General features: G+C 35.9%; 1 protein-coding gene across 1 annotated transcript; it reads left to right on the plus strand.

Annotated features, from left to right (window-relative positions):
• The first annotated feature begins 11,685 nt into the window (after positions 1-11,685).
• LOC133517236 (juvenile hormone epoxide hydrolase-like) lies at positions 11,686-16,168 on the plus strand. The gene is made up of 8 exons (XM_061850454.1): positions 11,686-11,913; positions 12,441-12,605; positions 12,990-13,182; positions 13,582-13,781; positions 14,038-14,219; positions 14,451-14,617; positions 15,016-15,256; positions 15,751-16,168. Exons 1-8 carry the CDS (start codon positions 11,752-11,754, stop codon positions 15,977-15,979), a joined length of 1,539 nt encoding a protein of 512 aa, XP_061706438.1. The 5' UTR covers positions 11,686-11,751; the 3' UTR covers positions 15,980-16,168.
• Positions 16,169-26,800: the final 10,632 nt, after the last annotated feature.

A 26,800-nucleotide genomic window follows, 5' to 3' on the forward strand; every position in this document is an offset into this window, starting at 1 on the left:
AACCCCATCGCACCCAACAGGGGATTTGTATTTCACGTCCACCTCATTAGATTTTACAATCGTTGTTATTTTCGTAATCAGCGATCCGATAAACCATACAAATAATACTCATGTTGATTTTTAGACCTTGTCACCGTATATTCCCCTTTTAGCGGTTGATTTCTCAAAAAACCTGAAACACGTGTTCACTGATTTATTGTTAGAAATACTCTTGTAAAGTTTCGAATAAAATAGTCTAACTAATCTTGTTTCCCCATACAAACTTTGGACCCCCATTTCACTTAGGGGGTCAATTTTGAAAAATCCTTTCTTAGTGCACCCCTAGACCTTGTAAAGAACCTACGTGCCAAATTTGGAATCTCTAGAACTAGCGGTTTAGGCTGTGCGTTGATATGTCAGTCAGTCAGTCAGTTTCTTCTTTTATATATTTAGATATAATAAAATCTTGTTATCGCAATATGTATTGTAATGCTATATGAGTCTTATATATGAGCTATATGAGTATAGTAAATAATCAAATAATGTAATAGACGTGCAATGTAAAATCTATGACAAGATAGTGGTATATATAATGATGTGTAAATGTAAATATTTACCAATAAATATCATATGATATTAATTATCACATCAAATTATGGGAATAGTTATTTGTACAACAAGAGAGCAAAGTTTGATATTTCTTCGAGTGCTTGTTTTGAGTCCCGTGCAAGCGAAAGATTCTATAATAGATTCACGAGCATAGCGAGTGAATCTAATTTAGAATCTTGAGCGTAGTAAGAGACTCAAAAGCGCACGAGATGTAAATAACTTTGATCTCGTGTAGTACACAAAATTTTTCACGTCAGTCAGCCATCAAAAAATACAACCTGAAAAAATGTTATCCAGACGGACGAATCACTATTTCAGTCATGTTTTCTGAAGGTATTCTAAAAATTTACATTAATTACCGCAATAAAACAAAACGAAAAAAAATTCAATAAAATAATACGAAAATAATGAATTAACGAACATCAATTGACAGTTCAATCGACAACTTTTTTTTTGTAAAAAAAAAACTTTGTAAGATACGGTCCGAATTGCGGATACTACTATTTGTCAACTATAGTAGAGATCGTTAAAAGTAATTAAGTAGAATTATTTACTGCGTAACAATTGCGTAAATTTGTATAAGTTCATTGTTTTGATTGTATAATAAAATACGTAAAATATGGTGTTTTTATTAAATTTTAAACTTTTATTTAATTAATTAATTATTACGAATGAAGACTCGTAGGGTGTTTTGGAACGATGCGGTCTGACATATTTCGGGGGTCTATTATAAACCGTCAATATACCGTTGAATTACGTATGCACTTTTTTTGTCTCTTTCTTTTTGCTAATGACGTGAAAGGGATAAAGACAATAGAATCCAAATATTTCGAACTTGTATTAGGCCCCGCACGTTGAAATGACATTCGAATCTAAAGGTCACTTGAATGTTATTTTGTCTCACTCGGTGAGCAAAATGCGATTTTCCTCACTGTTTTTAAGCAGGAAATTACCCTTGTTCGAGCTGCTGACGTGAAAAATAATTTCCATAATGTCAATATCCAGAGAGGAAAATGGGGACTTCGTTTGTATGGAGAAACGGCCGCCCTCTTTCCTCTTAATGCAATAACAATAATGGAGTAATTAGGGATAACGCAGCTCAATATAAAAAATAGAAAGAACTTCGCTAATTCATTCCGACATAAACATGATTTTGATTTGTTCAAAGTTCAAAGTTTTTTATTGTATGTCAGAATCAGGTTACATTGTAGGTCGAATATACAATTGCATATATTTAGTCACACCGAAACTTTTCCTTTTCATGTATGTATACCTACATTTACTAGACATATAATTATATTTACATATTTACTTATATACTAGTAACACTCATGAGAAACTTACATAATCATTAATACAGTAAAAACATTTTTCTATAAGTCATGTTTTTGTGTTCGACTTAAACAGCTTTAGATCCATTTCTTTAAAATGACCAGGTAATTTGTTGTAGATTGTGATGCACATGAATCACATGATAGATATAGGCTATTTGAAAGTAGACTAGAACTTCTTTGCTACTTTACACGGTAAATTGCCCTGCAATTGTTGCAGCAATTGTTGCAGGGCCTTTTACCTTTTTACTTTATTAAATTCGTAAAAATTAATTGACATTAATATCTCATAATAGGTAGCAGTAAATGTTAATTAAGTATAACTTACTAAAAGTATCATCCTTGATGTTTTACAGAATATTTAATAATCCTGCATCGCATATTTAAATTTGGTGTTTGATCATGAGATGTATGAAGCTGCCTACTGCTCACGCAGCTAATATTTACAAACAACGTTAGGGCTTTCAAATAAACTCACGTGGCAGTACCAAACTCAATTTTGTTGAGTAAATTACTTTGCCATTGAACAAACGTGAGGGAAACTGTAAAAAAACAAACTCCATGAGAAAAAAAAACGTGATCAAGCGCGAAACATTTCCAAACCGAGATTATAAAATTAAAGCAGAACCGATATTAATTAATAACCTTACCTATTATATCTTGCATTTCAGGACAGCGGCATAATTGATCGGTATCGGTTGCATTCGCAAAAGCAGTTTGACGTGCGTGAAGCATTTTTTCAAAGTCAACACTCACCATCATTTCAAGCAGATTATAAATGGACACATAGAAACAGCCCATAGTTTAACATTAAACGAAAAATGTTATAACCCCAGCGCTGTGTCTATTATTATGAAATATTTGTTTTAAGCTTGAACAGGAAATCGGCGAGTGGACCTACAAACGTGATTACGAATAAATTTAAACCAACAGAATATTTTTCATATCGATTGAATATGGTTTGGGTGGCCGTTGTTTAATGATACTGTACTTGGATAAAAAATAACGTGTAGGTAATAGGTATATTCCTGGCATGAAGAATAATATGAGACGATAGAACCAACAAGGATGAGTTCTACATTTTTACAAAACTATACGTACAGATAGCATCAAAAATAGCGTATCTGACTATGCGTCAAAAGTACCTGTCATTCTCGAGCAGCTTAACAAAAAGAGATATGTACTCGTATTCTATACCTATGTAGAACAATGAATGTGGTACTTAACTATTTACTTTTGAAGAGATATTGGAAACGTTCTAACTTCTAATACGTAGCAGATACTGTTGGTGAGTTGTTCATCCAGTTACTATTTATGCTGACTGTACCCATTTTAAGCTTTGTGCAACAATTTTTTTTTAATAATAGTACCTACATTACGATACAAGTGAAGTAGGAAATTCACAATGAGGGGCGATAAATTAAAACACGATTGAAGGGAGTGTTTTAAATCGACACGAGTTACGAATTACCTTTTCGCACATGTATTATACAAACGTTTTTACTTTACATATGGCCCCTTAAATTTTCGACATATCCGCACTAGGGCGTTAAAATAGCACCATATTTAATAGTAAATTTCGATGCTAGTGCGGAAAAGAATGACATTTCCGTACATGTATCGAACGACGTTTTTTTATACAGTTGCGAAAAAATAAGATAAACAACAAGTACTTTTTTATGCATGTTCTTTAGGACGGAAACAATTGTAAATATAAATTATTATACTATTATTACCTAAGTATCGTTATTTACGATTATTTGTGTATCGTATATTTAACCTGTATGAAAACAATATCGAAAACATTCTTTCAGTAAGAAAAAACGCCTCTGCTTTGACAAGCGTTTCGGCAGCTATTCCGTTCCATTCAGACAACTTATTAAGAACGGTTTTTCAATATTCAATATTAAAAAATAAACGTGTTGTAATGAAGAGGTAAGTAATAAAACATGAAATATGCTTATATTTATTATTTTTACATTAACAGTAGGTTTTTATGTTGATTACGACTTTTAAAGGAAACTAACATTAACACTCATCAATAAGTTGTCATGAATTGGAACAAGCGGAAAAGTAAAAAGCATTAGTTCGCGAAATCCAACTTTCCGCACGCTAAAAAGCTACGTAAAGTAGCACTTTTTGAGCAACTATTAAAAATTAAAATTTCTCTAACTTGCAATGAAATGTTGATAGATTTACTTCAAATTAGGTTCATAAATACTACATATCCGGTGCGATGAGTAAAGTTGATAATTATGTTAAGGAATTTCATACAGCCTTACACACCTAGACCTGTAAAGCAACCTTATTTTGTTCTTAAACGCCATATTGTTACACAACGTCTTGACATTCAACCATCAAATAGTAGTAGATTCGTAATTTATTTTTAGCTTTGTAAACGTACGAATAAAACAAATTGACAATTTTTTTTTCATTGCAAGTTTGAGAAAAGCACTATAGGTACGAATCTTGGCGAGAAACGGGGTTGCCTGCCGCCTAACCTTATCATATCCTAGTCTAAATCTACTTGGCCTGCAACCCTTTGTTTCCCGGCCTCTACAGTAATGTATTATGAATTAAAATTAAAATAAGTCACTGTGTAAAAAGGAGGTATGAACAAAATTATTAATGAGAGTCAATAGAAACGGAATAAATGCTAAGAGGAAACATTAGTGGTATTTTTTCCAAACAAACATTCCCGACTTGTTCCCCTCTGGATTTTGACCCTATATGAGTATTTTTAGGGTTCCGTAGCCAAATGGCAAAAAACGGAACCCTTATAGATTCGTCGTGTCCGTCTGTCTGTCCGATTCTGTCACAGCCACTTTTTTCCGAAACTATAAGAGCTGTACTGTTCAAACTTAGTAAGTCGATGTATTCTATGAACCGCATTAAGATTTTGACACAAAAATAGAAAAAAAACAATAAATTATGGGGGTTCCCCATACTTAGAACTGAAACTCAAAAAATCTTTTTTCATCAAACCCATACGTGTGGGGTATCTATGGATAGGTCTTCAAAAATGATATTAAGGTTTCTAATATCATTTTTTTTCTAAACTGAATAGTTTGCGGGAGAGAACCTTCCAAAGTGAAAAAAAGTGTCCCCCCCCCCCTGTAACTTCTAAAATAAAAGAATGAAAAATCTAAAAAAAATATATGATATACATTACGATGCAAACTTCCACCGAAAATTGGTTTGAACGAGATCTAGTAAGTAGTTTTTTTAATAAGTCATAAAATAAAATAATTTTTTTTTTCGTCAAACCCATACGTGTGGGGTATCTATGGATAGGTCTTCAAAAATAATATTTAGGTTTCTAATATCATTTTATTCTTAACTGAATAGTTTGCGCGAGAGACACTACCAAAGTGGTAAAATGTGTGTCCAAAGTGGTAAAATGTTGAACGAGATCTAGTAAGTATTTTTTTTTAATACGTCATAAAGGAACCCTTCATGGGCGAGTCCGACTCGCACTTGGCCGCTTTTTTTTATATGAGGTCACTTGTGTCTGTGCGTTTTGCTTTTTTGATATATTCTTGTTTTTATAAGAACTACTTATAGGTTACTTTAAACGGGTAAGTACATATCGATCGCTATATATTTTTTTTAATATATGAAATACACAAAAAAAAATATATCAAACATTAACATTACACACCCACTTTAAACAGCGCTAAAAATGGCGAAATAACTGCCGTAAACATACGCCTAGCATACAAAATTGGCAATAATATACGCAGAAACTAAAACGGTCGGACACAGATTCATGATAGATTTCTTTCTCATTCCGTTCCCAAAATTTCGTTACGATTGGTTAAGTTTTGACGGAGGAAAATGTCGAGAACAAAACCTCGATTTCTGTTTTTTTACGCCGGATTTTTCGCCTAAGCCGCAGTTGTCCTTATCGCACTAATTAGGAGCAGCCCCCGTCAGCGCAACGGAGTAGTTTACCTAAAATTTTCAAATCTGAGAAGGGGCTCGGCTAAAATTATAGTTATGTGCAGGCAAAGTTAACTCACGAGGCATCATTACACTTATAATAGTAGTTTATGAGACTGCTACATAATAAAAAGCATTAAAATACACGAGTGTGGGTTTCTTAAAAAGAACACACGAGTGTTTTAATGCCTAATTATGTACAGTTACATACACTATTTTATCTACACACATATTATAAACTTTCTATGAAATATTCACTAACCCAAATTACAGCCTCCGTTAGGGTTTCGTTGCCAAATCGTTGCTCTCTTGGCGGAACTCGCGGATATATGGTGGCGTTACCGAAATATTTTTATCGCTTATTTTACACGAATTTTTTTTATAGTTGCCTTAAAAACAACAAAACATATTCATTTTATACTTAAAACTATTAAAAGATAAACTGTACGTCAAATGGCGGTCAATGAAAACTTTTTTCACGTATGTACTTTTTTTTTAATTCAGAGACAAACTAGAGTCCGGGGCCTATTTCCGTATCATTTGATACAAACTAACATGCGAGATATGTCAAAATTGTATGCAATTGACATTTCATTTCGAATAAAAAGGCATCTCGACTGATATTAGAATAAAGGTCAAATCAAATTGTTTTTTTTTTTCAGAGATGTTCCAATTTTGAATGCATGACCAAATCGATTTTGATGTAGTTATGAAGCAATAACTACATTATCACAGATAAGAAATTTGTTGTGACAAAACAGTTTATCGTAATGTTGGCCATTATTTACGGACTTTGATGGCATCATAGAGGGTTTATGATATGTGTGTAGATAAAGACTTTTATTATACCTATAATGGTTCGCACAGAAGATACTTGTGAGATAACTAATAGAACAGACTAGATTTGATAACATAAATAGTTCTGTTCCAAAATATTTAAAAAACTAAGAGAGGGGTGACACTTGACCTTTCGGGCGCTCTCGGCTCAGAATTGCTACGAACAACTTGACAAAGGATAATTACTTGATGACAACCCTATATAGCCTAAAGGGATAGTGCCATGCATTAAAAAGGGACAACACGATTCGTCCCTGAATCGCTGTCAAACTTCGGTTTTGTACGAAGTATGGAAGATAGAGGTAACGAATAGAATCTCCATGTACCAAAAAGTATCCGTCAAAAAACCTTAAATAGGTGGAACACTTGAAAAAAAATCAAATCATAGACAGCGTCAATAACGCCTACGTTCTTAGCTACTCTAGCGCTACTCTGGAGAGATTTGAAACTATTATTTATAGCTATCAGCTGGACACTTTTGCAATAGTTCTATAGAGATTGTATTCCTTACCTCTACCTTCCATATTAGGAAGTATCATTTCTGTAGCGCAGTACTATTGTTTTATTCTGTAGTAGTAACAATAGACATTGTACTAGTTGCCGTTTCAGCTGAGTCGGTTGGTGAGATCTTGAGAAGTTATTATATAATATGGTCAACGACAGGCTGGTAGATAAGTAAATAAAGTAAATAAGAAAAATCCGAACTAATATTATAAATGAGAAAGTGTGTGTGTCTGTATGTTACCTCTTCACGCTTAAACCGCTGAATCGATTTAAGTAGTTGAAATTTAGTATAGGGATAGTTTGAATCCTGGAAAAGGACATAGACTACTTTTTATCCCAGAATGGGTTTTCATCCCTGGGGGGGGGGGGGGGGAAGTTTATAAAGGGAATCAATAATTTCTTAAAGTAAAGACTAAGACTTTTATCATTTAACTTTTCGTAAGAAATAAAGAATGTTTATGCTTATTCGACCAATTAGCTATCCCTTTAGGGGGTGCAAAGGGGTTGGAACGCCACAAGGAAGCCACGGGCGCCAGAAAATTCCCCGGTGGCGCCCGGCTACATATCAGGTCTATGGTTCTGCCGCAAAACCACAACTCGGCTGCGGAGATCGGGGATAACGGCACATCGTAACACCGACACTCCTCTTCCTCTGCAGCCCCACCAACGCCGCTACAGCGGAACGGCCCCGCCAAGTTCGCAGGGGATAGGGAGAGTGGCGCATCGTGATACCATCACGCCTCTTCCCCTGCGATCCCATCTCGGCCGCCGAAGATAGGGAGAACGGCTCACCGCAAAGACTACTCTTCTTCAACGGTCCACCTCCAGCGCGTCACAAGCAGGCTTAACAAGCCCACTTGGAGCGTCATCTGGTCCGTCATACTGACGTTGACAGATGTCATTGTGACAGTGATATTTCTTGGTAGATTTGATGTAATTTAATTATGAATTAGGGTATAACCCACTTTTGGCATCATTTTACTTCTTTATTTGGTAATATGTATATATTGTATGGTAATCATAGTGGTTTAAGTAGGTGAAAAAATTGCATTAATTTGCTCTTCAAGATTTGGTGACCATTAATTATATTTTGTGTTTGTATACAATTTGAAGCGCAGTTGTGACTAAAACTAGACTAGTGTAATTTTAGACATTATTTGTTTGGTGCTTAGTATATTTTTTTGGTAGGCGAGCTTAGGATATCAAAGTATTTTTGGTGTGGTTATTATTTTTAATGTCGATACAATGTATAAACTAATTTTGGTCTTAAACCCCAGAAACCTCTAGAAAATTTCCGCGCAACTTAGACACGTAGGAAACGACATTGAATGAAACGTTCCACTAATTAACATTTTTGTATAACGTCACTAGTTGCTGAATAATATCCCTAAAATAACTGTGAAGTCACCATTCTTCATTCGTTCTTACCTTATTACTAAGTGGATCGTTACCTATGACTAGATACTGTTTATAATTTAATCAGCTGTTACAATAACGCATACTTAATTAAGAGTTCCTGGCAAGCTCGGCCGAATTCCAACTTCTCATATCTACATATTTTCTATTCTTCATGATTTTTTAGTATGTTATTGACACAATGAAAAACTTGGTTTATAGGTTTTCCATTTTTTTTAATTGCAAAACAACATAAAAACTTTTTTTTCTTCAAAAAACTGAAACCTATAAACCTAGAATATTATCATTATGCAGAAACGATCGACATCAAAATCAAAGTGATCTGTTAAGATTTAGTTAGTAGAAACTGTTTTTTCCCAAAATGAAATTTCATAGAAAAAGTACCTACCGTTATTTCGTTAGGATCGCAAAACCATTCTTCCCTCCAGAATTATTAGTCCAAGTTTCCCTCTTAAGCATGTCAAATTGGCAAAGCATAAGTAAGGTTAGAAGTTCGCTTCTTGCCTTGGTTGGATTTTTTGGCATACGTCAAAATCATCGGTGAGACTTTAAACAAATTTGAATCGATTTATATCAAATCATTATCAAAGACTTTTTTTAGTAGTGTAAGTAATTACTAACAAAATATATTGCCTATTTTGAAATTAATGAATACAATTGAATTGAACATACCCCAACACAGACCCGCCTGTCAACCCATGTTCATAAAGGCAGTGGGACGAGCCTCTCTGTCGTCTAACAAGGAACAGCCTCCTAGGGACGGCACTACGCCCGACAGATCGAGCTCGTCTCATTGCGACAGCGGAGTGGGAGTCGGGTCTGTGGTTGCAGGCACTTCCATCACCAACAATAGGAACTTTGCTGGACAACTCAACTTTCCGGTTGGCCACTTGCCTTAGAATAGGAGCATCAACCAACATGCCTCACCGGTGCCAATGCGGAGTCATGGTAGACAACCTAGGCCACCAAGGCCTCTCATGCAGCTGGAGTGCTGGGAGGATACCTCGGCACGCCAGCATCAATGACGTCATCCGTAGGGCCTTTGTCAGTGCCAAGGTGCCGGCGGTCCTCGAGTCCAACGGCCTAGTCAGGGATGATGGCAAGAGGCCTGACAGAATGACGTTGGTGCCTTGGAGTATGGGGTGGCCCCTTGTCTGGGATGCTACTTGCGTAGATACCCTGGCACCGTCCCATATTCCAGGCACCAAAGTTGACGCTGGTGCGGCCGCATCCTCGGCTGAAAGCCTCAAGCGTCGCAAATATGTCAACCTCGGCAGTAGTTACATAATTGCGGCGTTTGGGGTTGAAACCCTAGGGCCGTGGGGGTCCAGCGCGCGCCGTCTCCATAAGGAGATAGCAAAGCGCCTTATAGAGGCTTCGGGCTGGCCTGTATTTTGCCCAGCGGATAAGCATTGATATCCAGAGGGGAAATGCAGCCAGCCTTCTGGGCACCTTACCAAACGGTCTCGACTTGGGACAATTTTTTTATTTATAAGTTTTCAATTTCGTGTTTCATTGTGTTTCCACCCATTTGTGTTAAATATATATATAAAATACCATTGAATAAATTGATTTTATAAAAACTTATGTTTTGTGACTCATTACAAGTTGGACTTTATTTAAAGTGCAACAAATATAAAATTTAGTTTATTGAAATGAATTGAAATTTATTCCAACGCACTTTCATGCACCGAGTGTAGTTTTCTTAAAAACTGGAGCAATCGCAGCGCGGGCGAAAACTAGTATGTTAATATATTCAACCCGCGACAATAACTGACTACATTATAATTAGTAACGGTATTGTATTAGACATTGGAATTAATTATTAATTTTACTTTAAACATACGAGTATTATTCATGTTCAAGGCATTCTTTAAAAGGTATTTCGACCGGAAGGTAGTGCATTACATTTAGTTAAAGTGTAAGTAATTTAAACGTTACACTTCGTCATGTACTGACGCCAGGATTTTGAAATTAATTGTGTTCTTTTTTCGCACCTTATCCTTAAGAGGGAAGAATAGCTTTGCGATCCTAGCCATATAACGGTACTTTTTCTATGAAATTTCATTTCGGTAGAAAACGTTTCCCACTAACTAAGTCTTAACAAAACACTTTGATTTTGATGTCGATCGCCTCAGCATAATATATTCTAGGTTTATACCAGTAGGTTTTGCTTAAAAAAAAATCAAATTCTGAAAACGAGGAAAACCTATACACCTAGTTTTTCATTGTGTCAATAACATAATAAAAAATCCTGGAGAGTGGAAAATATTTAGAAGTGGAAAAACGATTTTTCTTTTTGTATGGACGATCATGTGGTATACTTACTTCCCTCTTAACTTGATTCTAATTATATTGGCTAGGTAAAGGTTACAGGTAAGGAATTACCTCTAAGCGATTTTGACGTTTATTTTTCGTTTCAATAATATTAATATCTATACGGTGTGTAAATCCAATACGGGCGATAATAAAACCAGATATACAATGTGTTTGTACACGTATAGTGGAGCCGTTAACCACGTATAGAACGATTAATTTTTTCGGCAAATCACCCCCCATACCTATGTTTTTTTATCATCCATTTTAAAAATGCACCTTTCCAAAGTTTTATGGCGCCAAACACGACTGCACTTGGTTAATGTACCATTATCTGTCCATTTACCTGCTGCACATTTAAAAAATAATAATCATTCGATAGCTTATAAATTAGAACATACATTTCAAGTATAAATGTCACAGATAATTTTACACAATCACTCGAGAAATAATAACAAGGATAAAAATAGTCTTCAAAAATTAACTTTTTTTTACATTTTATCTCTTTTTTCGAAAACGAGGTCGTTAATGATAGTACAGGATATCAGCTATAAGTTTACATCAAAATGATAGCCCTAGTTAAAACGTTTCAGAAGTTACACGAGCCCAAATAAGACCTTCTTTAATGAGCGTCAACTTAGTTCTAAGGAATAATTGCCCGCCGCCCGAATTATCATTTGGAACTAATTCATAAGCTATCGAATGATTATTATTTTTAAATGTACGGCAGGTAAATGGACAGATAATGAAATAGGTTGATTAATTAATTTCGCATTTACAGCCTGTGTGTTAGGTTTAATACTCGTATTTCGTCTAAATGCGCGTGCGACTGCCAATGTGCTTGTTGCTGGGTTTGGTGTGGACGGTGGGGTGTGATGAGACACCATACATCATAAGTCCAGTGGAAGGTTTCCTGGAAGCTGTCAACAAGACGATGCCGGTGCTTATGGATATATTCAACAGCGTTTTGGGAAATGTGGTAAGTGCTTATAATTATATTATGTAAATAAATAAAAGACTTATAAGTACCAACAAATAATCGAAATCACTTACTGTGTAATGTAAGTCATACACGTGTCTTAAGTAAGTCGTACACGTTGCAATATGGTGGACATGCAATGCATTTCTGAATAATAATAAAACAAATGTTTGTAGATAAATACTCAATTGTAGATAGGTAGGAACCTAACCTAAAAATACATGTAGGTATGTAGTTCCTGAATCACTTATATTGATATATTGTTTGATATATCTTAATAATAACTTAAAATACTCCTAGAAATTTATTTTTCATTGTTTTGTCTACCTTTTATTACATCTTAATTTAATTTATACATATTTACGTATTACCCAAGCTCTTTTATGCGATAACTTTTTATTAAAAAAAAAGAAGGTAATTCCTTAAAATCTGAACCAAGTATCCTCTCTTCACTAAGTAGGTTTACTTATCAAAATACATTTTAAAATGTATACGTAGCCATGTATGTTCATGAGGCAATGTTCCAGGATGTACCTGCGTTTCGCTCTGCACTTAAGGATGCAGTAAGCCTGGTGGACGCGGCGTTCCCCTCTCAGCCCCCGCCCCATGTGCCAGAGCGCTGGTGGGGAGAGAACGATTCCCAATTCCAAGACACAAGCATTCGACCGTTTACTGTGCAGTTTTCTGATGAGGTGAAGACTTTTTGGATTTGCCAGTTTTTAGCTCTCTGGGTGCTCCGAACTGGCTGAGTTTGGTGCGCGCTGAGGGCCCAATCGACTCGGAGCAACGGTTGAAAAGTAGCTTTAGTATGTCAACCTTTCTTGTAAGTTTACCGGAAATCGACATTTGTTTTAGGTACGAGTATTTGTGTCTTAATTTACTTGCACGGTTGTGTAGATAAGTAAAATCACAAATAAGCACGAGTAAAAGTACCTACGTAGTAGCACGCCATATATCATTTATTTTTTTCCACTGATGTAAGTACAAAATTACCTAAATATGAATTTTACCGAGTGCACAAATATAAAACCTTGTACAAGGCAAACAGATTTTACAGAATCTGTTGAATATTGCAGATGATTGCGGACCTGCGTGCCCGTATTCATGGCCGACGCAAACTCACGCATTCGCTATGCGGCGCTGCGAATACCTTTGGTACAAATAGCGAATACCTTGGTCAGTTCCTTGACCAATGGGCGGACAAATACGACTTCAAAGCCAGAGAACGCTGGCTTAATAGTTTCCCACAGTTTATCACGAATATACAAGGTAAGACGTGGGTAAGATGATGTCGTTGTTTATTAATGGTAGCTGAATGATAAGGCGCGAAACTTTTGAAACTACTGAGACCATAATCGTGGGTAAATATTCCCCTATTTACCAAGAATTCTCTTTATAAAGGGAACATAAAAATCTCAAGTATCCCCCCAATATCCGAAATATCTTAGTAATTTAGTAAAAAAAATATTGGCAAAAATACAATTTTAGCAAAAAATCGTAAACAGGTTCACTAAAATAGTAAAATAAGCCTCACTATTTAACCTTTACAATCGTTCTGGAAAACAAATTGATGTTTTCGCAATCGGCTTTCGTAATTAAATTCGAGAAGTTTTATTTATTTATTAGGACATGAGCAACCTAATGTTAGATAACTAATTAAAACTTCAGGTCTAGACATCCACTTCATCCACATAAAGCCCCACAACCCCCATAACAAAAAAGTGCTGCCAATACTAATGTTGCACGGTTTCCCGGTCACCGCGTTCGAATTCGTCCACGTGATAAAGTACCTCATGGAAGAACGAGAAGACTGCAACTTCGTGTTCGAGATAGCCGCACCAGACTTGCCTGGGTATGCGTATTCACAGGTCAGTGACACGTGGCATTTTGCCTTTCATCTGTATAAAAACAACTTTGGTGAAACTATAATTGCATAATCTATTTTTAAACCTCCAGCGATGAACCGCTTCTAGATGCCCGTATCTAATAAGGATAGATTGGAAGGACCATTTTCTTTTCGAATACACGGTGGGATAGTAAATATGATTCCCACCCAGATAATTTGAATCTGGCATTGTTGAAAAAGAACGCTAGCTCCAATAGCTAAACCATTTTCCTGTATAGGCTACGTACAAGATCGGAATGGCTCCCTACCAAATGGGTATCATCATGAAGAATCTTATGCTGCGTCTCGGCAAGCCCCAGTTTTATATCCACTGCGGGGACATAGGACAAGGCGTCGGGTCCACTATGGCTGTCCTGTTCCCTGAAAGAGTGTTGGGATTGCACACAAACTTCCCTGTCAGGTAGGTACTTAAGATAATAAAATAGAGAAGACCTTAAGATCTTAATCATGTCAAATAAAAGAAGATAAGTTAAATTTTCGATTAAATAAAATATTTTTATAACTAAGTATACTCATAGTTGGACACTGCAGAAAATCTATGGTCGCCGAAAAATCTATTTATGAACATCATTGAGCTGACCTCTCAATAAAGTATATACATAGATTGATTTTTAGGCTTTTTTGATTCTAGTTTTCGACCACAAACAATAACAAAACTGATCCTGGGGCAGCTGCACCCGCCCACTGTAGTGGAGGCGAGATACGAAGACAGGATGTACCCGTTATCGGCTCACATGAAGTTCTATATGGACAACTTTGGCTACTTCGCTTTACAAGCTTCGAAGCCAGATAATATAGGTGATTTTTTTTAGTTATTTCCATCTAATAGTAAAAATCACCAATGAACATTTTTGAAGATTAGAAATACAATAGCTTGCAAGCATTGTTCTCTCAAGTGGATTTGTGATTTATATTCTGGAGTATTTCTGGATAAATGTAACTTTTCGACATATTTAAGGCTTCACCTCAGCATTCACTTCTTTCTTTATCATATCCTCTTCCACACAATCCATCCATTGTATTTAAAATTCTTTGCATTCATAAATTGAAAAACTCACATAATAAGTGTTGGCACATAAATTGGAAAGGGGTTAAGTTTTCATACTTATTGTGTACAAAATATGCCTGCCACGACTATGCGATTAAGAGTGTAACGTGAAAACAAAAAACCTTACGCCCTTTCTTGGTTCTCACAGGTCACGCTCTCGACGACTCCCCTGTTGCGCTAGCATCCTGGTTCCTCGCGAACTTTGCCGTGGGCACGGACCCTAAAGGCGAGTTTTTCAAAGACGGCAACCTGTCTGCTCAGTACGACATGAACGATTGGTTCGATACTTTTACTATCCACTGGGCATGTGAAAGTATGACTACTGCTGCGCGATCTTATAAGGAGTCCCAATCAGGAGATAAAAATTACATTTTAAAATCCATCGATATGTGAGTGATGTACATTTTATATTACTACTTAATCACAATAATATGTTACGATAAACATGTCTAATTGTTATGTTAGACATTTGCGTAATGTTATTTTACAATTCGATCAATTTGACAACATTTAAATTCGTGGGTTAAATTGAAAACCATTTCGGTAAAAATGCCAAAGTCAGACCAAGACAAGTCTGCAACGATTTTGATAGCCCCACGTGACACAGATGGGAATGATTTATATGTTGCGCCTATTCCCTGTGAATTCCCATCGGTGTATTTCCGGCGGGGACAGATGGGAATACAGAATATAAACCGGAACGTAATTACAATGTTTAAAAATTAAATCCTCATTGCTTTAAAACCTTCTTCATTTTAAAATCACTTCTAGTTGTCAATGTCATAAAGGGGCTGTGTATGTATTACGTAAGACGATTAGGAGAGGTACTTAATAATCAACCAACAGGGGTCGATTAAGAGTGTTAATAATAATCAACCAACAGGGCCCAATCACTCGTCCCTTACGCCGCAATCCGCTACCGACACGAGCTGGTCTACATGCCGGACGACTTTCTTCGCGACAAGTTCCCCAACCTCGTTCAATCGACCACGCTGGACTTCGGTGGGCACTTCGCTAGCTTTCAAACGCCCGCGGTCCTGGCTGAAAATATTTGGACCTCCGTGGACACGATGGAGCTGTATCATGAAAATGAAACTTCACAGTCTGACTAATAATTAACATTAGCTCGAATCGATTCCAACAGATATTCGTTTCACAACGTGTTAGATAGAGAATGTTTGGAAAGAGAAGAGTCGTGGAATGTATTGGGCCCTACACATTCCACGACTCTTCTACACAGACTATACTACTCGTACCTATATGTGTAAATTGTGTAACATAACAGTGTGCAATATACTCGTATGTATTCAAAATTCAAAATTCAAAAATTTATTCTGCAAGTAGGCCTCAAGGGCTCTTTTACAAGTCAATACAACATGTATAGTAACATCATATAGTGACATGAAAAATACATAACAACATTTTATAAATACAACAGCCAATACCTGGGTAAACATTACATTATAATAATCTTAAAATAAATAATTAATAGAATACAATAGAGATGTATAGTCTCTATGGTTAAAAACACATTAAATCTGGAGATGTAAAAGGTCCCCAATGTCAGAGTACTAATACTTATAAAATTTGGAGGTGTAAAGTCTGTCCAAGTGTCAAAATAAAATTTATACTAAATAAATAAACCGCGTCTGGACTGTTAAACTAGCAGTCTCATAAACTAATGCTACATTCTGTACATAACTAGTATGTACCAAGTCAAGTATATTATACAATATGACAGAGACGTATAGTCTCCACGGTTAATACATTAAGTTTGGAGATGTATAAGGTCCCCACGGTCTGAGAAAAATAATAATACACAATAATAAGATTTGGAGGTGTAAAGGTTCTCCAAATGTCAAAGAATAAAATAAAAAAAATGTATGAAATACATATTCCACGTCAAGAGACTGTTAAGCTAACAATCTTAAAACTAGTTCTACAGAATACATAACTACTATGTATTTAATATGTCAATGTCATCATCAAAATAACTAAAACATAACAAACATTAATACATAAGGTTGAACAGCTAGAAACAACACCGCCATATGCCTCTCCGGGACACTGCACGCAAAACTATTACAGCTTTTGAGACTGGATACTTGGCCATGATTCCGTGTCTCCCAAGTAGTCATCTATTTTATAGTATCCCTTTTTGAGAAGTGCATTTTTGACGTATTGCTTGAATGAAGTATAGGGCAGGTTCCATGCCTCTAAGGGTACTTTGTTATAAAATGTTACACAGTTTCCCATGAACGATTTTTTAACTTTCTGTAGACGAAACTTGGAGACTACTAACTTATGTTTATTTCGCGTATTATAACTATGGATATCAGACAGTTTCTTAAAGGACTTTATATTCTTATGCGTATACATTATCACATCTAGTATGTATTGTGAAGCTACTGTGAGAATATCTATTTCCTTGAATCGTTCTCTCAGTGAGTCACGAGAAGCCATGTTATAAATGGATCTGATTGCCCTCTTCTGAAGAACGAAGATGGTTTCTATGTCAGCTGCTTTGCCCCACGCCAGTATGCCATAAGACATAATACTGTGAAAGTAACTGAAGTAAACTAGGCGAGCTGTCTCCACGTCAGTAAACTGCCTGATTCTTCTTACTGCATACGCGGCAGAGCTCAACCTTTTCGCCAGGGCAGATATGTGAGGGGCCCATTGCAGTTTACTATCTAAAGTAAGGCCCAGAAAAACCGTATTCTCGACAAGGTCCAGCGTTTCGCTATTTAATGTGATGATAGTTTCAGATTTTCTTACATTCGGTAGCGAAAATTTGACACATTTCGTCTTTTTCGCATTAAGAAGTAAGTTATTTGCTGTGAACCATTCTAGTACCTTTTCCAAAGTTTCATTGACTTGGCTATAATCGCTCAGTTTCCTGTCAACTTTGAAAATTAGTGAGGTGTCATCAGCAAATAAGACTATCTCACATTTATGTTTTACAAGGTTCGGCAGATCATTTATATATACAAGGAAGAGAAAAGGACCCAAAATTGAACCCTGTGGAACTCCGAGCTTTACAGTCATTCCAGTAGACTCCGTTCCATTTACAACCACTTTCTGGGTTCTCTGGTTTAAGTAAGACTTAACAAGGCTTAGAGCTTCCGTTGACAGACCGTAGTGCTTCAGCTTGTGTAGATGTGTGTCATGCTCCACGCAATCAAATGCTTTGGACAGATCGCAGAAGACACCTATAGCATCTAGCGAGTGTTCCCAGGCGTCGTATATGTGCTTGATTAGTACAGAGGCGGCATCAGTCGTCGAACGACCTCTTGTAAAACCAAATTGCTGATCTTGAAGTAGTTCATTCGAGTTGAAATGTCGAAGCAATTGGTTTAATACAATTTTTTCAAACACTTTACTGAGAACAGGAAGTATTGAAATAGGTCTAAAATTTCCAAGGTCATCTTTGCTGCCCGCTTTAAATAGAGGAATGACCTTACTGTACTTCATCAGATCGGGAAATACACATTCTCTAACACAAGCATTAAATATATCGGCCAAATACGGTGCCACTACGTCGATTACAGATTGCATGACTTTCACAGAGATCCCCCAAAGGTCCTCAATATTGTTTAATTTCAAGGACTTGAACGTTTTAATGATTTCATGGGGGTCAGTATATTGGAAGTATAATTCCATGCTGCATTTCTTGACATTGTTTGTATCCAAGTAAACACCAGCCTTTGCTACAGAGGAGTTCAAGTTCCGTGTAGCATCTGTGGCTACGTTGGTGAAAAAGTGTTGAATGTGTGTTGTATGTAGAAGAGAGTCTCTATAATTACTTTCCGCTAACTAAATGTTGTTTTGAAGAGATCGTTTTTATCGCCAAGACCATTTGTTGTTTACTTTTATTTGTGTGACTGTATTTTCTGTATTATTTTCTTCTATTGAGGTGTGGAATAAAGAGTATTTTTAAAGTTATTGACTAAAAATGTTTGTTGATACTGTGACAAATTTCACATATGTTAGAGTCGGATAAAGATAAGCCTGCAACGATTTTGATAACACACGCAATGCTAGTGTTATTAATATGTCATTAAATTTCATAGAAGTTTTAAGTTTATCATAACATTTGCACTGTGTGTGCTATCGAAATCGTTGCAGACTTATCTTGGTCTGACCTTAACCCTTAATCAAACGGACTACTTATTATGAGATTTTTGAAAACTAAGAATGGTTTTTAGGTAATTTGGGTGCGTAGATTACGAAAAAATATATTTAAAAAAATTAAGTGGGGGAAAGGGGGGTTTTGCGGTGGGAAATAATTTCCCGTTATCCGTTACGGAATAGCAAAATTTTGAATGAAGTGGGAAATAATTTCCCATTGTCCGATATGGTTACAAATTTTTTACAAGTTAGTAGCTCCCCCCGGCTTTGCTTGGAATTCAAGTATGATTTTTAGTAACAGTAAAAAAAATTAACATGCAGGCCTAAAATGAAGGATTTATTATCTTATTACAAGAAGTTGGGAATACAAATGAAAGATTATTATTATTATTTATTTATTATCTTATAACAAGAAAATGAAACAAATAAAAAGAAAATCAAAGAAATAAATATAAAGAAAATCAAATTAATAAATAAAAGAAATAAGAAAAGAATAAGAAGGCACAGATTTTATTGTGTAACAGACAAACGGGCAATATTTTTATATATGGAAACAAATTAAAATGTAGGTGGAGAACAAACATTGGGAAATAATTTCCCACTTGATAAAACATACATTTTTTTTTTAAATCGTTAGTTCAGGAACAGACAATGGGAAATAATTTCCCACTTACTAAAACCTTAAAATCTTGGCTAAATCATATCGTTATCACAATTGTTTTAAAGCAAAACACAGGAAAAATAAGTTTAGTTTATGATAGTAGTCAGTGTATGCACTTACCAGATTTTTTTTTGCACTTAACCTCAAAACACTAAAAAAAACTGTTGTTATTGCAAAAAAATCACGACAACTGACATTGACTTTGACGTATGGTCACAAATGGCGGCCATTACAAAAGTGTTGCCATTTTTCAAATTCAAATTGTTACTAAGATTTTAAATCTGTATGGTTGGTATCGCTGAGTGCTGCCATTAAAAAGATAAAAAATATTTCGTAAATTAGAATGAAGTGGGAAATAATTTCCCGGTATTTGATTAAGGGTTAACTTCATTTTCGGGTGTAACTATGCGTTACCAGTTGACGACGGTTATTGTACAATTTTCGGCGGCCATATCCATATGGATCAGATAAAGCCCACATATTAAATAATGTTTGGGCATGTGGGTATATTGTGAATGTTTGAAGAAAAATCAACTTTTCAATTTATTTTTGTCAGAGGAGTCTTACATATAGTTACGTGATAGTTGTAATCCAATCAAAAAATATTAATGTGAATGTATAAATACAACATTTTTAGGGTTGTGAACCGTCAACCGATATTTACAACAGCAAAATATACGCGCGAATGATAACAAAATGACATACTTAATTCTGATATCGATAGTGTTAATCACCACGATGCGTGCCTTGTCTTGTCATAACATGTTATTAAAGGTTAGATTTGATAGATCTACGCGTTATCGTGGATACACGAACTATAAAAAATAATGATGTATTATGGAAGTTTGGATTGGCCTCCAGTTTTTATTATTTGGTATCAAGCAGATCGTCGTAGTCACACGTTTGCATTATCTACCATTGCAAATACAAAGAAAAACTGTTTGTTGGTGTTTTCTGTATTTATCTATAATGATAATAGAAGCTGACAACGAAAATGTGTACGCTAACGCAGATAATAGTGGCTTAGTTAGTAGGAACCCTATCAGTTACTCAGCCTCCCATTCTCCATCATCCTTCGGAAGCGGATTCCTAAGAAGGATACAGGATATCCCATTAATAACCGCACCAACAAAGTTTCACCGTGCCCAGAAACTCATAATTGACCGTTCTTACAATATTGCAGCATTTGCAGCCCTATAAAATTTATTCAAGCAAAACATCACCCTCCACTCACTCCAGTAATAAGGAATTCTTATTAAAACTAGAAAATAAGATTTTCTAGACAGAATTCTGACGTAAGTAAAGGAATAATTATTAAACGAATTTTGATTGAGTTACTTGGGCTAATTTAGGTATAACATTCATATATTTTTGGACCTTAGTAATTTGACAGACAAATATGGAAAGCGTGCTGCGAATATTAAATAAGCTGAAAAAATAAATAATATCGAAGGAATTTTGAGAATTCAATAGAATATTATATTACTTTGGAATTAGATTATGTAATGAAAAGCTTTTTAGGACTGATTGTATATGTAGAGGTAATTCGATAAGGCCGGTAAAAAAAATGTTTTGAAATATACTTGCAATTTGTGTCGTATTTTTGGTTTGAATAAAACTGTTAACTAGTCAATTTTCTGGCCGCCTGAGGCAAAGTGAAGCATAATCTTGTTACACGTCGCAAAAACTAGCCAGGTATTTGGCGCATGCAGGCGTTACATATTGTTGATATTGTCCAAAAAATTTAAAATTCATTTTTTTACTAACCACGTAACTGGAACAATATTAAATTCCTAAAGCCTGTGTTATTGAGCATGTGCACGAGCTAGATTTTTAAAGCACCGAAAACGTTAGGTTTAATTTCGCGCCGCTTTCGTGATATTTGCATCCCCAGAGCCAAAGTACTTGGTAGTTGGTACGCCAGTCAATGAGGCTTTAATGATAAAACTTAGCTTTTGATACAATTGGATACGAGATGTAAGAAGTATATAAAACCATATGAAGCGGCCGAAATTACTACAAATTGATGTACCCGATTTTTTTTTTTTATATTACGTCGGTGGCAAACAAGCATACGGCCCGCCTGATGGTAAGCAGTCTCCGTAGCCTATGTACGCCTGCAACTCCAGAGGAGTTACATGCGCGTTGCCGAACCTAAACCCGCCCCCCCCCCCCCCCCCCTCGTTGAGCTCTGGCAACCTTACTTACCGGCAGGAACACAACACTATGAGTAGGGTCTAGTGTTATTTGGCTGCGGTTTTCTGTAAGGTGGAGGTACTTCCCCAGTTGGGCTCTGCTCTAGATCTGGAATGACATCCACTGGCTGTGCCCTACCACACAAAGCGAGATGAAATTCACAGTGCCCATACCTCTCTTTTGGACGTAGTTTAAGGACGTACCCGGGTCCAGTACGACGTACCAGGGAATTAATATTAATTTAATCTCACTTTGACATAATTTGCCCGATTACACTTACTTACTCGCTCGTACCTACTTACATAATTGTGTGAGCGAGATATGCCAAGAGTAGGTAATAGAACATCAATAACGGAAAAGCCAGGGGGTAGAACGGATGACAACAATACGGTTGCCAAAAAAATTATTAGCAATATTGAGGACTTTCTATGGACTTCAGCGCACTTTTGAACATTATTTCTAAAAATAAGCAATATTATGCTTGAGGGAATTCAGCGATTACTCTTTTTGTTATTCAAAACACACACAAAATTAAAATTCAAAAACATGACATCCCGGTCCCGAGCACGCAGATCTCTTTTACGTGAGAATGAGAGAAAAATACGAATATACTGCCTAAAAAGTCAAATCCCTAACGCTCAGATCATTGGATATATCTGTGAGTATACCTACCATTTTAAAACACTGTTTAACTAATCGTAGATATTTGATTTGTAAGAAAACAAATAAATTTACTTTCCTTATGCACTTATTTCCTCCACGACCAATTTAATAATTTTTCCGCCAAGTCTTTTATATTACCTGCTTTCCAGAAATTGATCATCTATCTCTGTTTGATCTCCATATCACCAATCATTTTTTTAAGTACGGATATTTTAAATTGCATAGGACGATTAATAATAAAAATATTTTCAATAATTAAAAAAAAAAAAGATTCTTCCTCTAAGTTTGATTCATAGTAAACATCTTTGTTGACTAGCGTATATGTTTAAGGCCGAAAATGTCCGAAAATTCTGGCACACAGTTGTCTTGGGGAGAAGCGGGCAAAAGCGAGGAGATACTGTGATTGCACTTTGCAGTCGCTTGATGACTACCCCGGAAGTATTGTGTTTGGTCAATCCCATTTGCAATCCAGCTATGCATATTGCTAAAAGTTATCTGGGATGTCAGATACTTTTGGCGCGTTGTTTCATCCGCTACTATTGATGCTGACTGTACTCCCAATAATGAATCCTTGTAGGACCGGCAACGCGCGTGAAAAGATCGTGTCATTCACAAAGACGCATGCCTTTACTCGTAATGTCATATTTTTAAAGGTTAGATTTGACAAATCTGCGCGTCATCGTGGATTACACGAACTATAACTTCACTAGAGTTGCATTGGCTGCGGTGGCTGCTTAACTGATTACACATACGCTTGTCTATAATGTACGATACCCCTGATCATGAATTCGTTAGGGTGATGCTCCAAAAAGCGCGGGGCCAAGTACAATAAGTACATATTTAGTGCCGAAATAGTTAATTGTTTAACGAGGTAGAAAAGTTCGTTTTTACTCTTCGTGCTGACTCTATTTAAACCTGTGCGAAAAAAATAAAATTAACAGGAGCTTATATAAAGTGGTTCGAAACGTAGAATCTTGACTTTTCGAAGTTTCCGGGGCCCGAGAATAGAAAAAGATTTGCTACGTGTTAAGACGAAAGTAGGACCCGTGCGAAATCGCCTTTTTATACAAATGTAGTCCTCATTTTCCGCTCTGGACATTAACGTTAATGACAATATTTTGACACAATTTGTTGTATATCAACCACAGCTATGCCTTTACGATAGATTTTTTTCGAATTTTTAAATATTGTAAGAGTTAAGAGCATTTAAAATTTTGTATGAAACTATTTTTTGCTCCTATTTTTTACAATAATCAAAAAATCGAAAATATCAAACGTAGGGGCATAGTTATGGTTAATATACATAAAATTATGTAAAAATATTTTCCCTAATGTCAATATCCAGAGAGGAAAATGGGGATTACGTTTATATGGAGAAGCGGCCGTCCCCTTAAACACACTATTTTTCACCTAACTTACGTCAGGAAAATAATATTTGTAAACATTGTAAATCTTTACAGATACTATTTAGAATTTATGATTTCAAAACGTCGCAGAGAAATTCATCTTAAAAGCAGACGTGAAGAAGGAAGTCAAATATTTATATCAAATTATTATAGGAGTATACTCCACAGGATAAAACGCAACTTTGAACTTGACACTGGTTCCAAAGAATAAAGGAAACCTTTCTGAGCGAGTGTGGTGAAAATATTCGTATTTGCAAATAACAGGAATGTATTGAAGTCAAGTCAGAATCGATAGAATAGTTGAAACTATCCAGACACGGACAGGAATCGCTCGGTTAGGTTTGTGTCAAAGTTGAGCATTTGTTTCACAATTGAGTATGCAGGCGGTAGTTCAGGCTAATTGCAGCTCCTGGCTTCGTGCCAGGTTGTGACAGTCTCAGGGTTGCCAAATTCGAGGACCAGAACAAAATGACTTGCGCGAATAGTATTCGCCTAACGCGATTTTCACACTGATGCGGATCCGAACGCCGCTCCGGAGTGCGAGCGGGTCCGCGCCCAGCGTGTGCATTCGCAGCCAATGTGAAGGTTAATTAAATCGCATGAGAAAGAGCTGTCAACTATTACTTAAATTAATTAAGCTTGAAACATATAACACGTACTTACATAGATTTGTACCTAAATGTGCAGCTTGTCGGTGCACAATGCTAAAATGTTTGTTAAATGATAATGAATTAGGCTGCCTTACAACATGTATAAATTTTCTGATTCAAAAATGTTTCGGAAACCAGCATCTCTGTATGGATATATTATTTTATTTATTTAATTATAGTAAAAAGACAGGGTCTTTATTGACGAGACACAATACATATATAAATTATCTGTACATTAAAATTAACTTTAAAGTAAATTAAATTAAGTTTAAACTTATGAAACCCTAATTAACCCTATTATAATTTGGATATACTTTTAAGACTTACATCATAGTCATACAACATTACTTGTAAGAAGTAAAAAAAAAAATACCTTTAAGGAATAGTACATATTACTATACAGGCCGGGAAACGAAGGGTTGCAGGCCAAGAAGATATAGATACGCGGCCGGCAACCCCTTTTATCGCCGAGATTTGTACAGTGCCTTTTCTCAAACTTGTAGTCAAATTGTTTTTTCGTATAAAAGAAAAATTTGTAGTCAAATTGTTTTTTTTAGTAGGTACGAGTACACACAACTGAAAACAAATTACGAATCTATGTACTATTATTTGATGGTTGTATGCCAAAACGTTGTGTCACAATGTGGCGTTTAAAATCAAAAGAAGATTGCTGGGTGCTTTACAGGCGTGTGTATGTGTAAGACTCTATGAAATTCCTTTTCATATCATCTTCATTAATCGCACCATTAAGTCATGCCAACATTTCATTGCAAGTTTGAGTAAAAGTAAGGAAATCAGTCTTTCGTGTCATTTTATTTAACAATATCCACTGGAAAGGCGCATAATTTTAACTCACGCTCAAAAAGTTTTCACCCGTCTAGACGGCGGCGGCGGCACTGCGTGCTCTCAGAAATTATCAATCGTATATTATCTTGTCCCTTATCAAATCCAGATCAAATTTTTGAGGTTCGAATGCCGCTCCTACAATAATCTCGATGAGTGAATTTAAACCTCTTTGACGCTCAATCCGAATGATTTCCCTAATTATTGAGTTAATTCTGACTTTCATTGCATAATAAAGAGTTAACTTCTATAATTTATACACAAGTACACGTTTAATGCTAAAATCGAACCGACAAAAGATTGGTTCGGTGCGCCGAGGCCAAACTAGTCTTTCATAGATTGCATACTTATATTCGAGAAATTAGTGTATATTACCCTCTTGGAATTCAATGTCCTAATATTAGTATAAATTACCTCCAATGAAATTAGAATCTAAGACAAATGGAACAGAGTTGCTTTTGTTTTGCTTCGTTCGATTTTAAAACAAAACAAATTCAACTCTATTTTCTAGAACCATTGATTCAAATTTGATTACCATTTCTCCTTGTATGGTGGGCCGCTAGAGGATACATATTTATGAAATTGCGACGGGTATCTCCGTGACCGGGTGGTGGGTCGAAAGCTGAAGGCGCCGATTCAAGTCCGGCCTCGGTCACTTTTTGACCTTTTTTTAGGAAAAACGACCTGTCTTGCCTAGGTAGTGATCCTGTCGATGAAGCCTATGGTTCCGGGTTTAAATCCTGGTAAGGGCATTTTTTGGTGTGATATGTTAGGTGTGTGTGAACGGATATTTGTATCTGGGTCATGGGTGTTTTCTATGTATTTAAGTATTTGTAAATATTTATATAATAATGTTATATATCTTTGTCTAAGTACACACAACACAAGCCTTATTGAGCTGGCTGTGGGACTTAGCCAATTTGTGTAATAATGTCCTATAGTAAAAAAACAGATCAATTATATAAACTCACTTGAGATTTGGTTACCTCCGTACGAGACTACCTGCTCCTAGTGTAGCCAGATAGCGCAACAATAATTGTATATTTTAGTCAACCATTACTGTCAATTTGCTTTTAGTCAGCAAGATTTATTTCTTTATTAACTTTGTAATAATATCGTGTATAGTTGTGCCCGCTCGGTCTTTAAAAAGAGCGCTCCGATCTCGGTCAATCGGTCAAAGGAACTAGTTCGCTCTTTTAGTTCTTTTAGTTCATTTAGTTCAGGAGCAAATATCAATCAAATAAACAGAGCGAGAGCGTGAGCTAGCGACTTTCTTGACTTCGACTCATTCCGATCATTCGCTCCCGACCGATTTGTTACTGTACTGACGTACCGACTACTGAACTAAAGGACCGAGACCAATTAAGAGCGTTTAAGATGAAC

The sequence above is a fragment of the Cydia pomonella genome, chromosome 4 (genome assembly GCF_033807575.1).
Source record: "Cydia pomonella isolate Wapato2018A chromosome 4, ilCydPomo1, whole genome shotgun sequence".
Lineage (NCBI taxonomy): Eukaryota > Metazoa > Arthropoda > Insecta > Lepidoptera > Tortricidae > Cydia > Cydia pomonella.

Excerpts from the sequence above, each read along its gene's own strand:
- LOC133517236 (XM_061850454.1), top strand. The coding sequence starts at position 11,752 with ATGCGCGTGCGACTGCCAATGTGCTTGTTGCTGGGTTTGGTGTGGACG. Across the intron at positions 14,618-15,015 it reads TTCGAAGCCAGATAATATAG|GTCACGCTCTCGACGACTCC; the intron begins GTGATTTTTTTT and ends TGGTTCTCACAG. Across the intron at positions 15,257-15,750 it reads ATTTTAAAATCCATCGATAT|GGCCCAATCACTCGTCCCTT; the intron begins GTGAGTGATGTA and ends ATCAACCAACAG.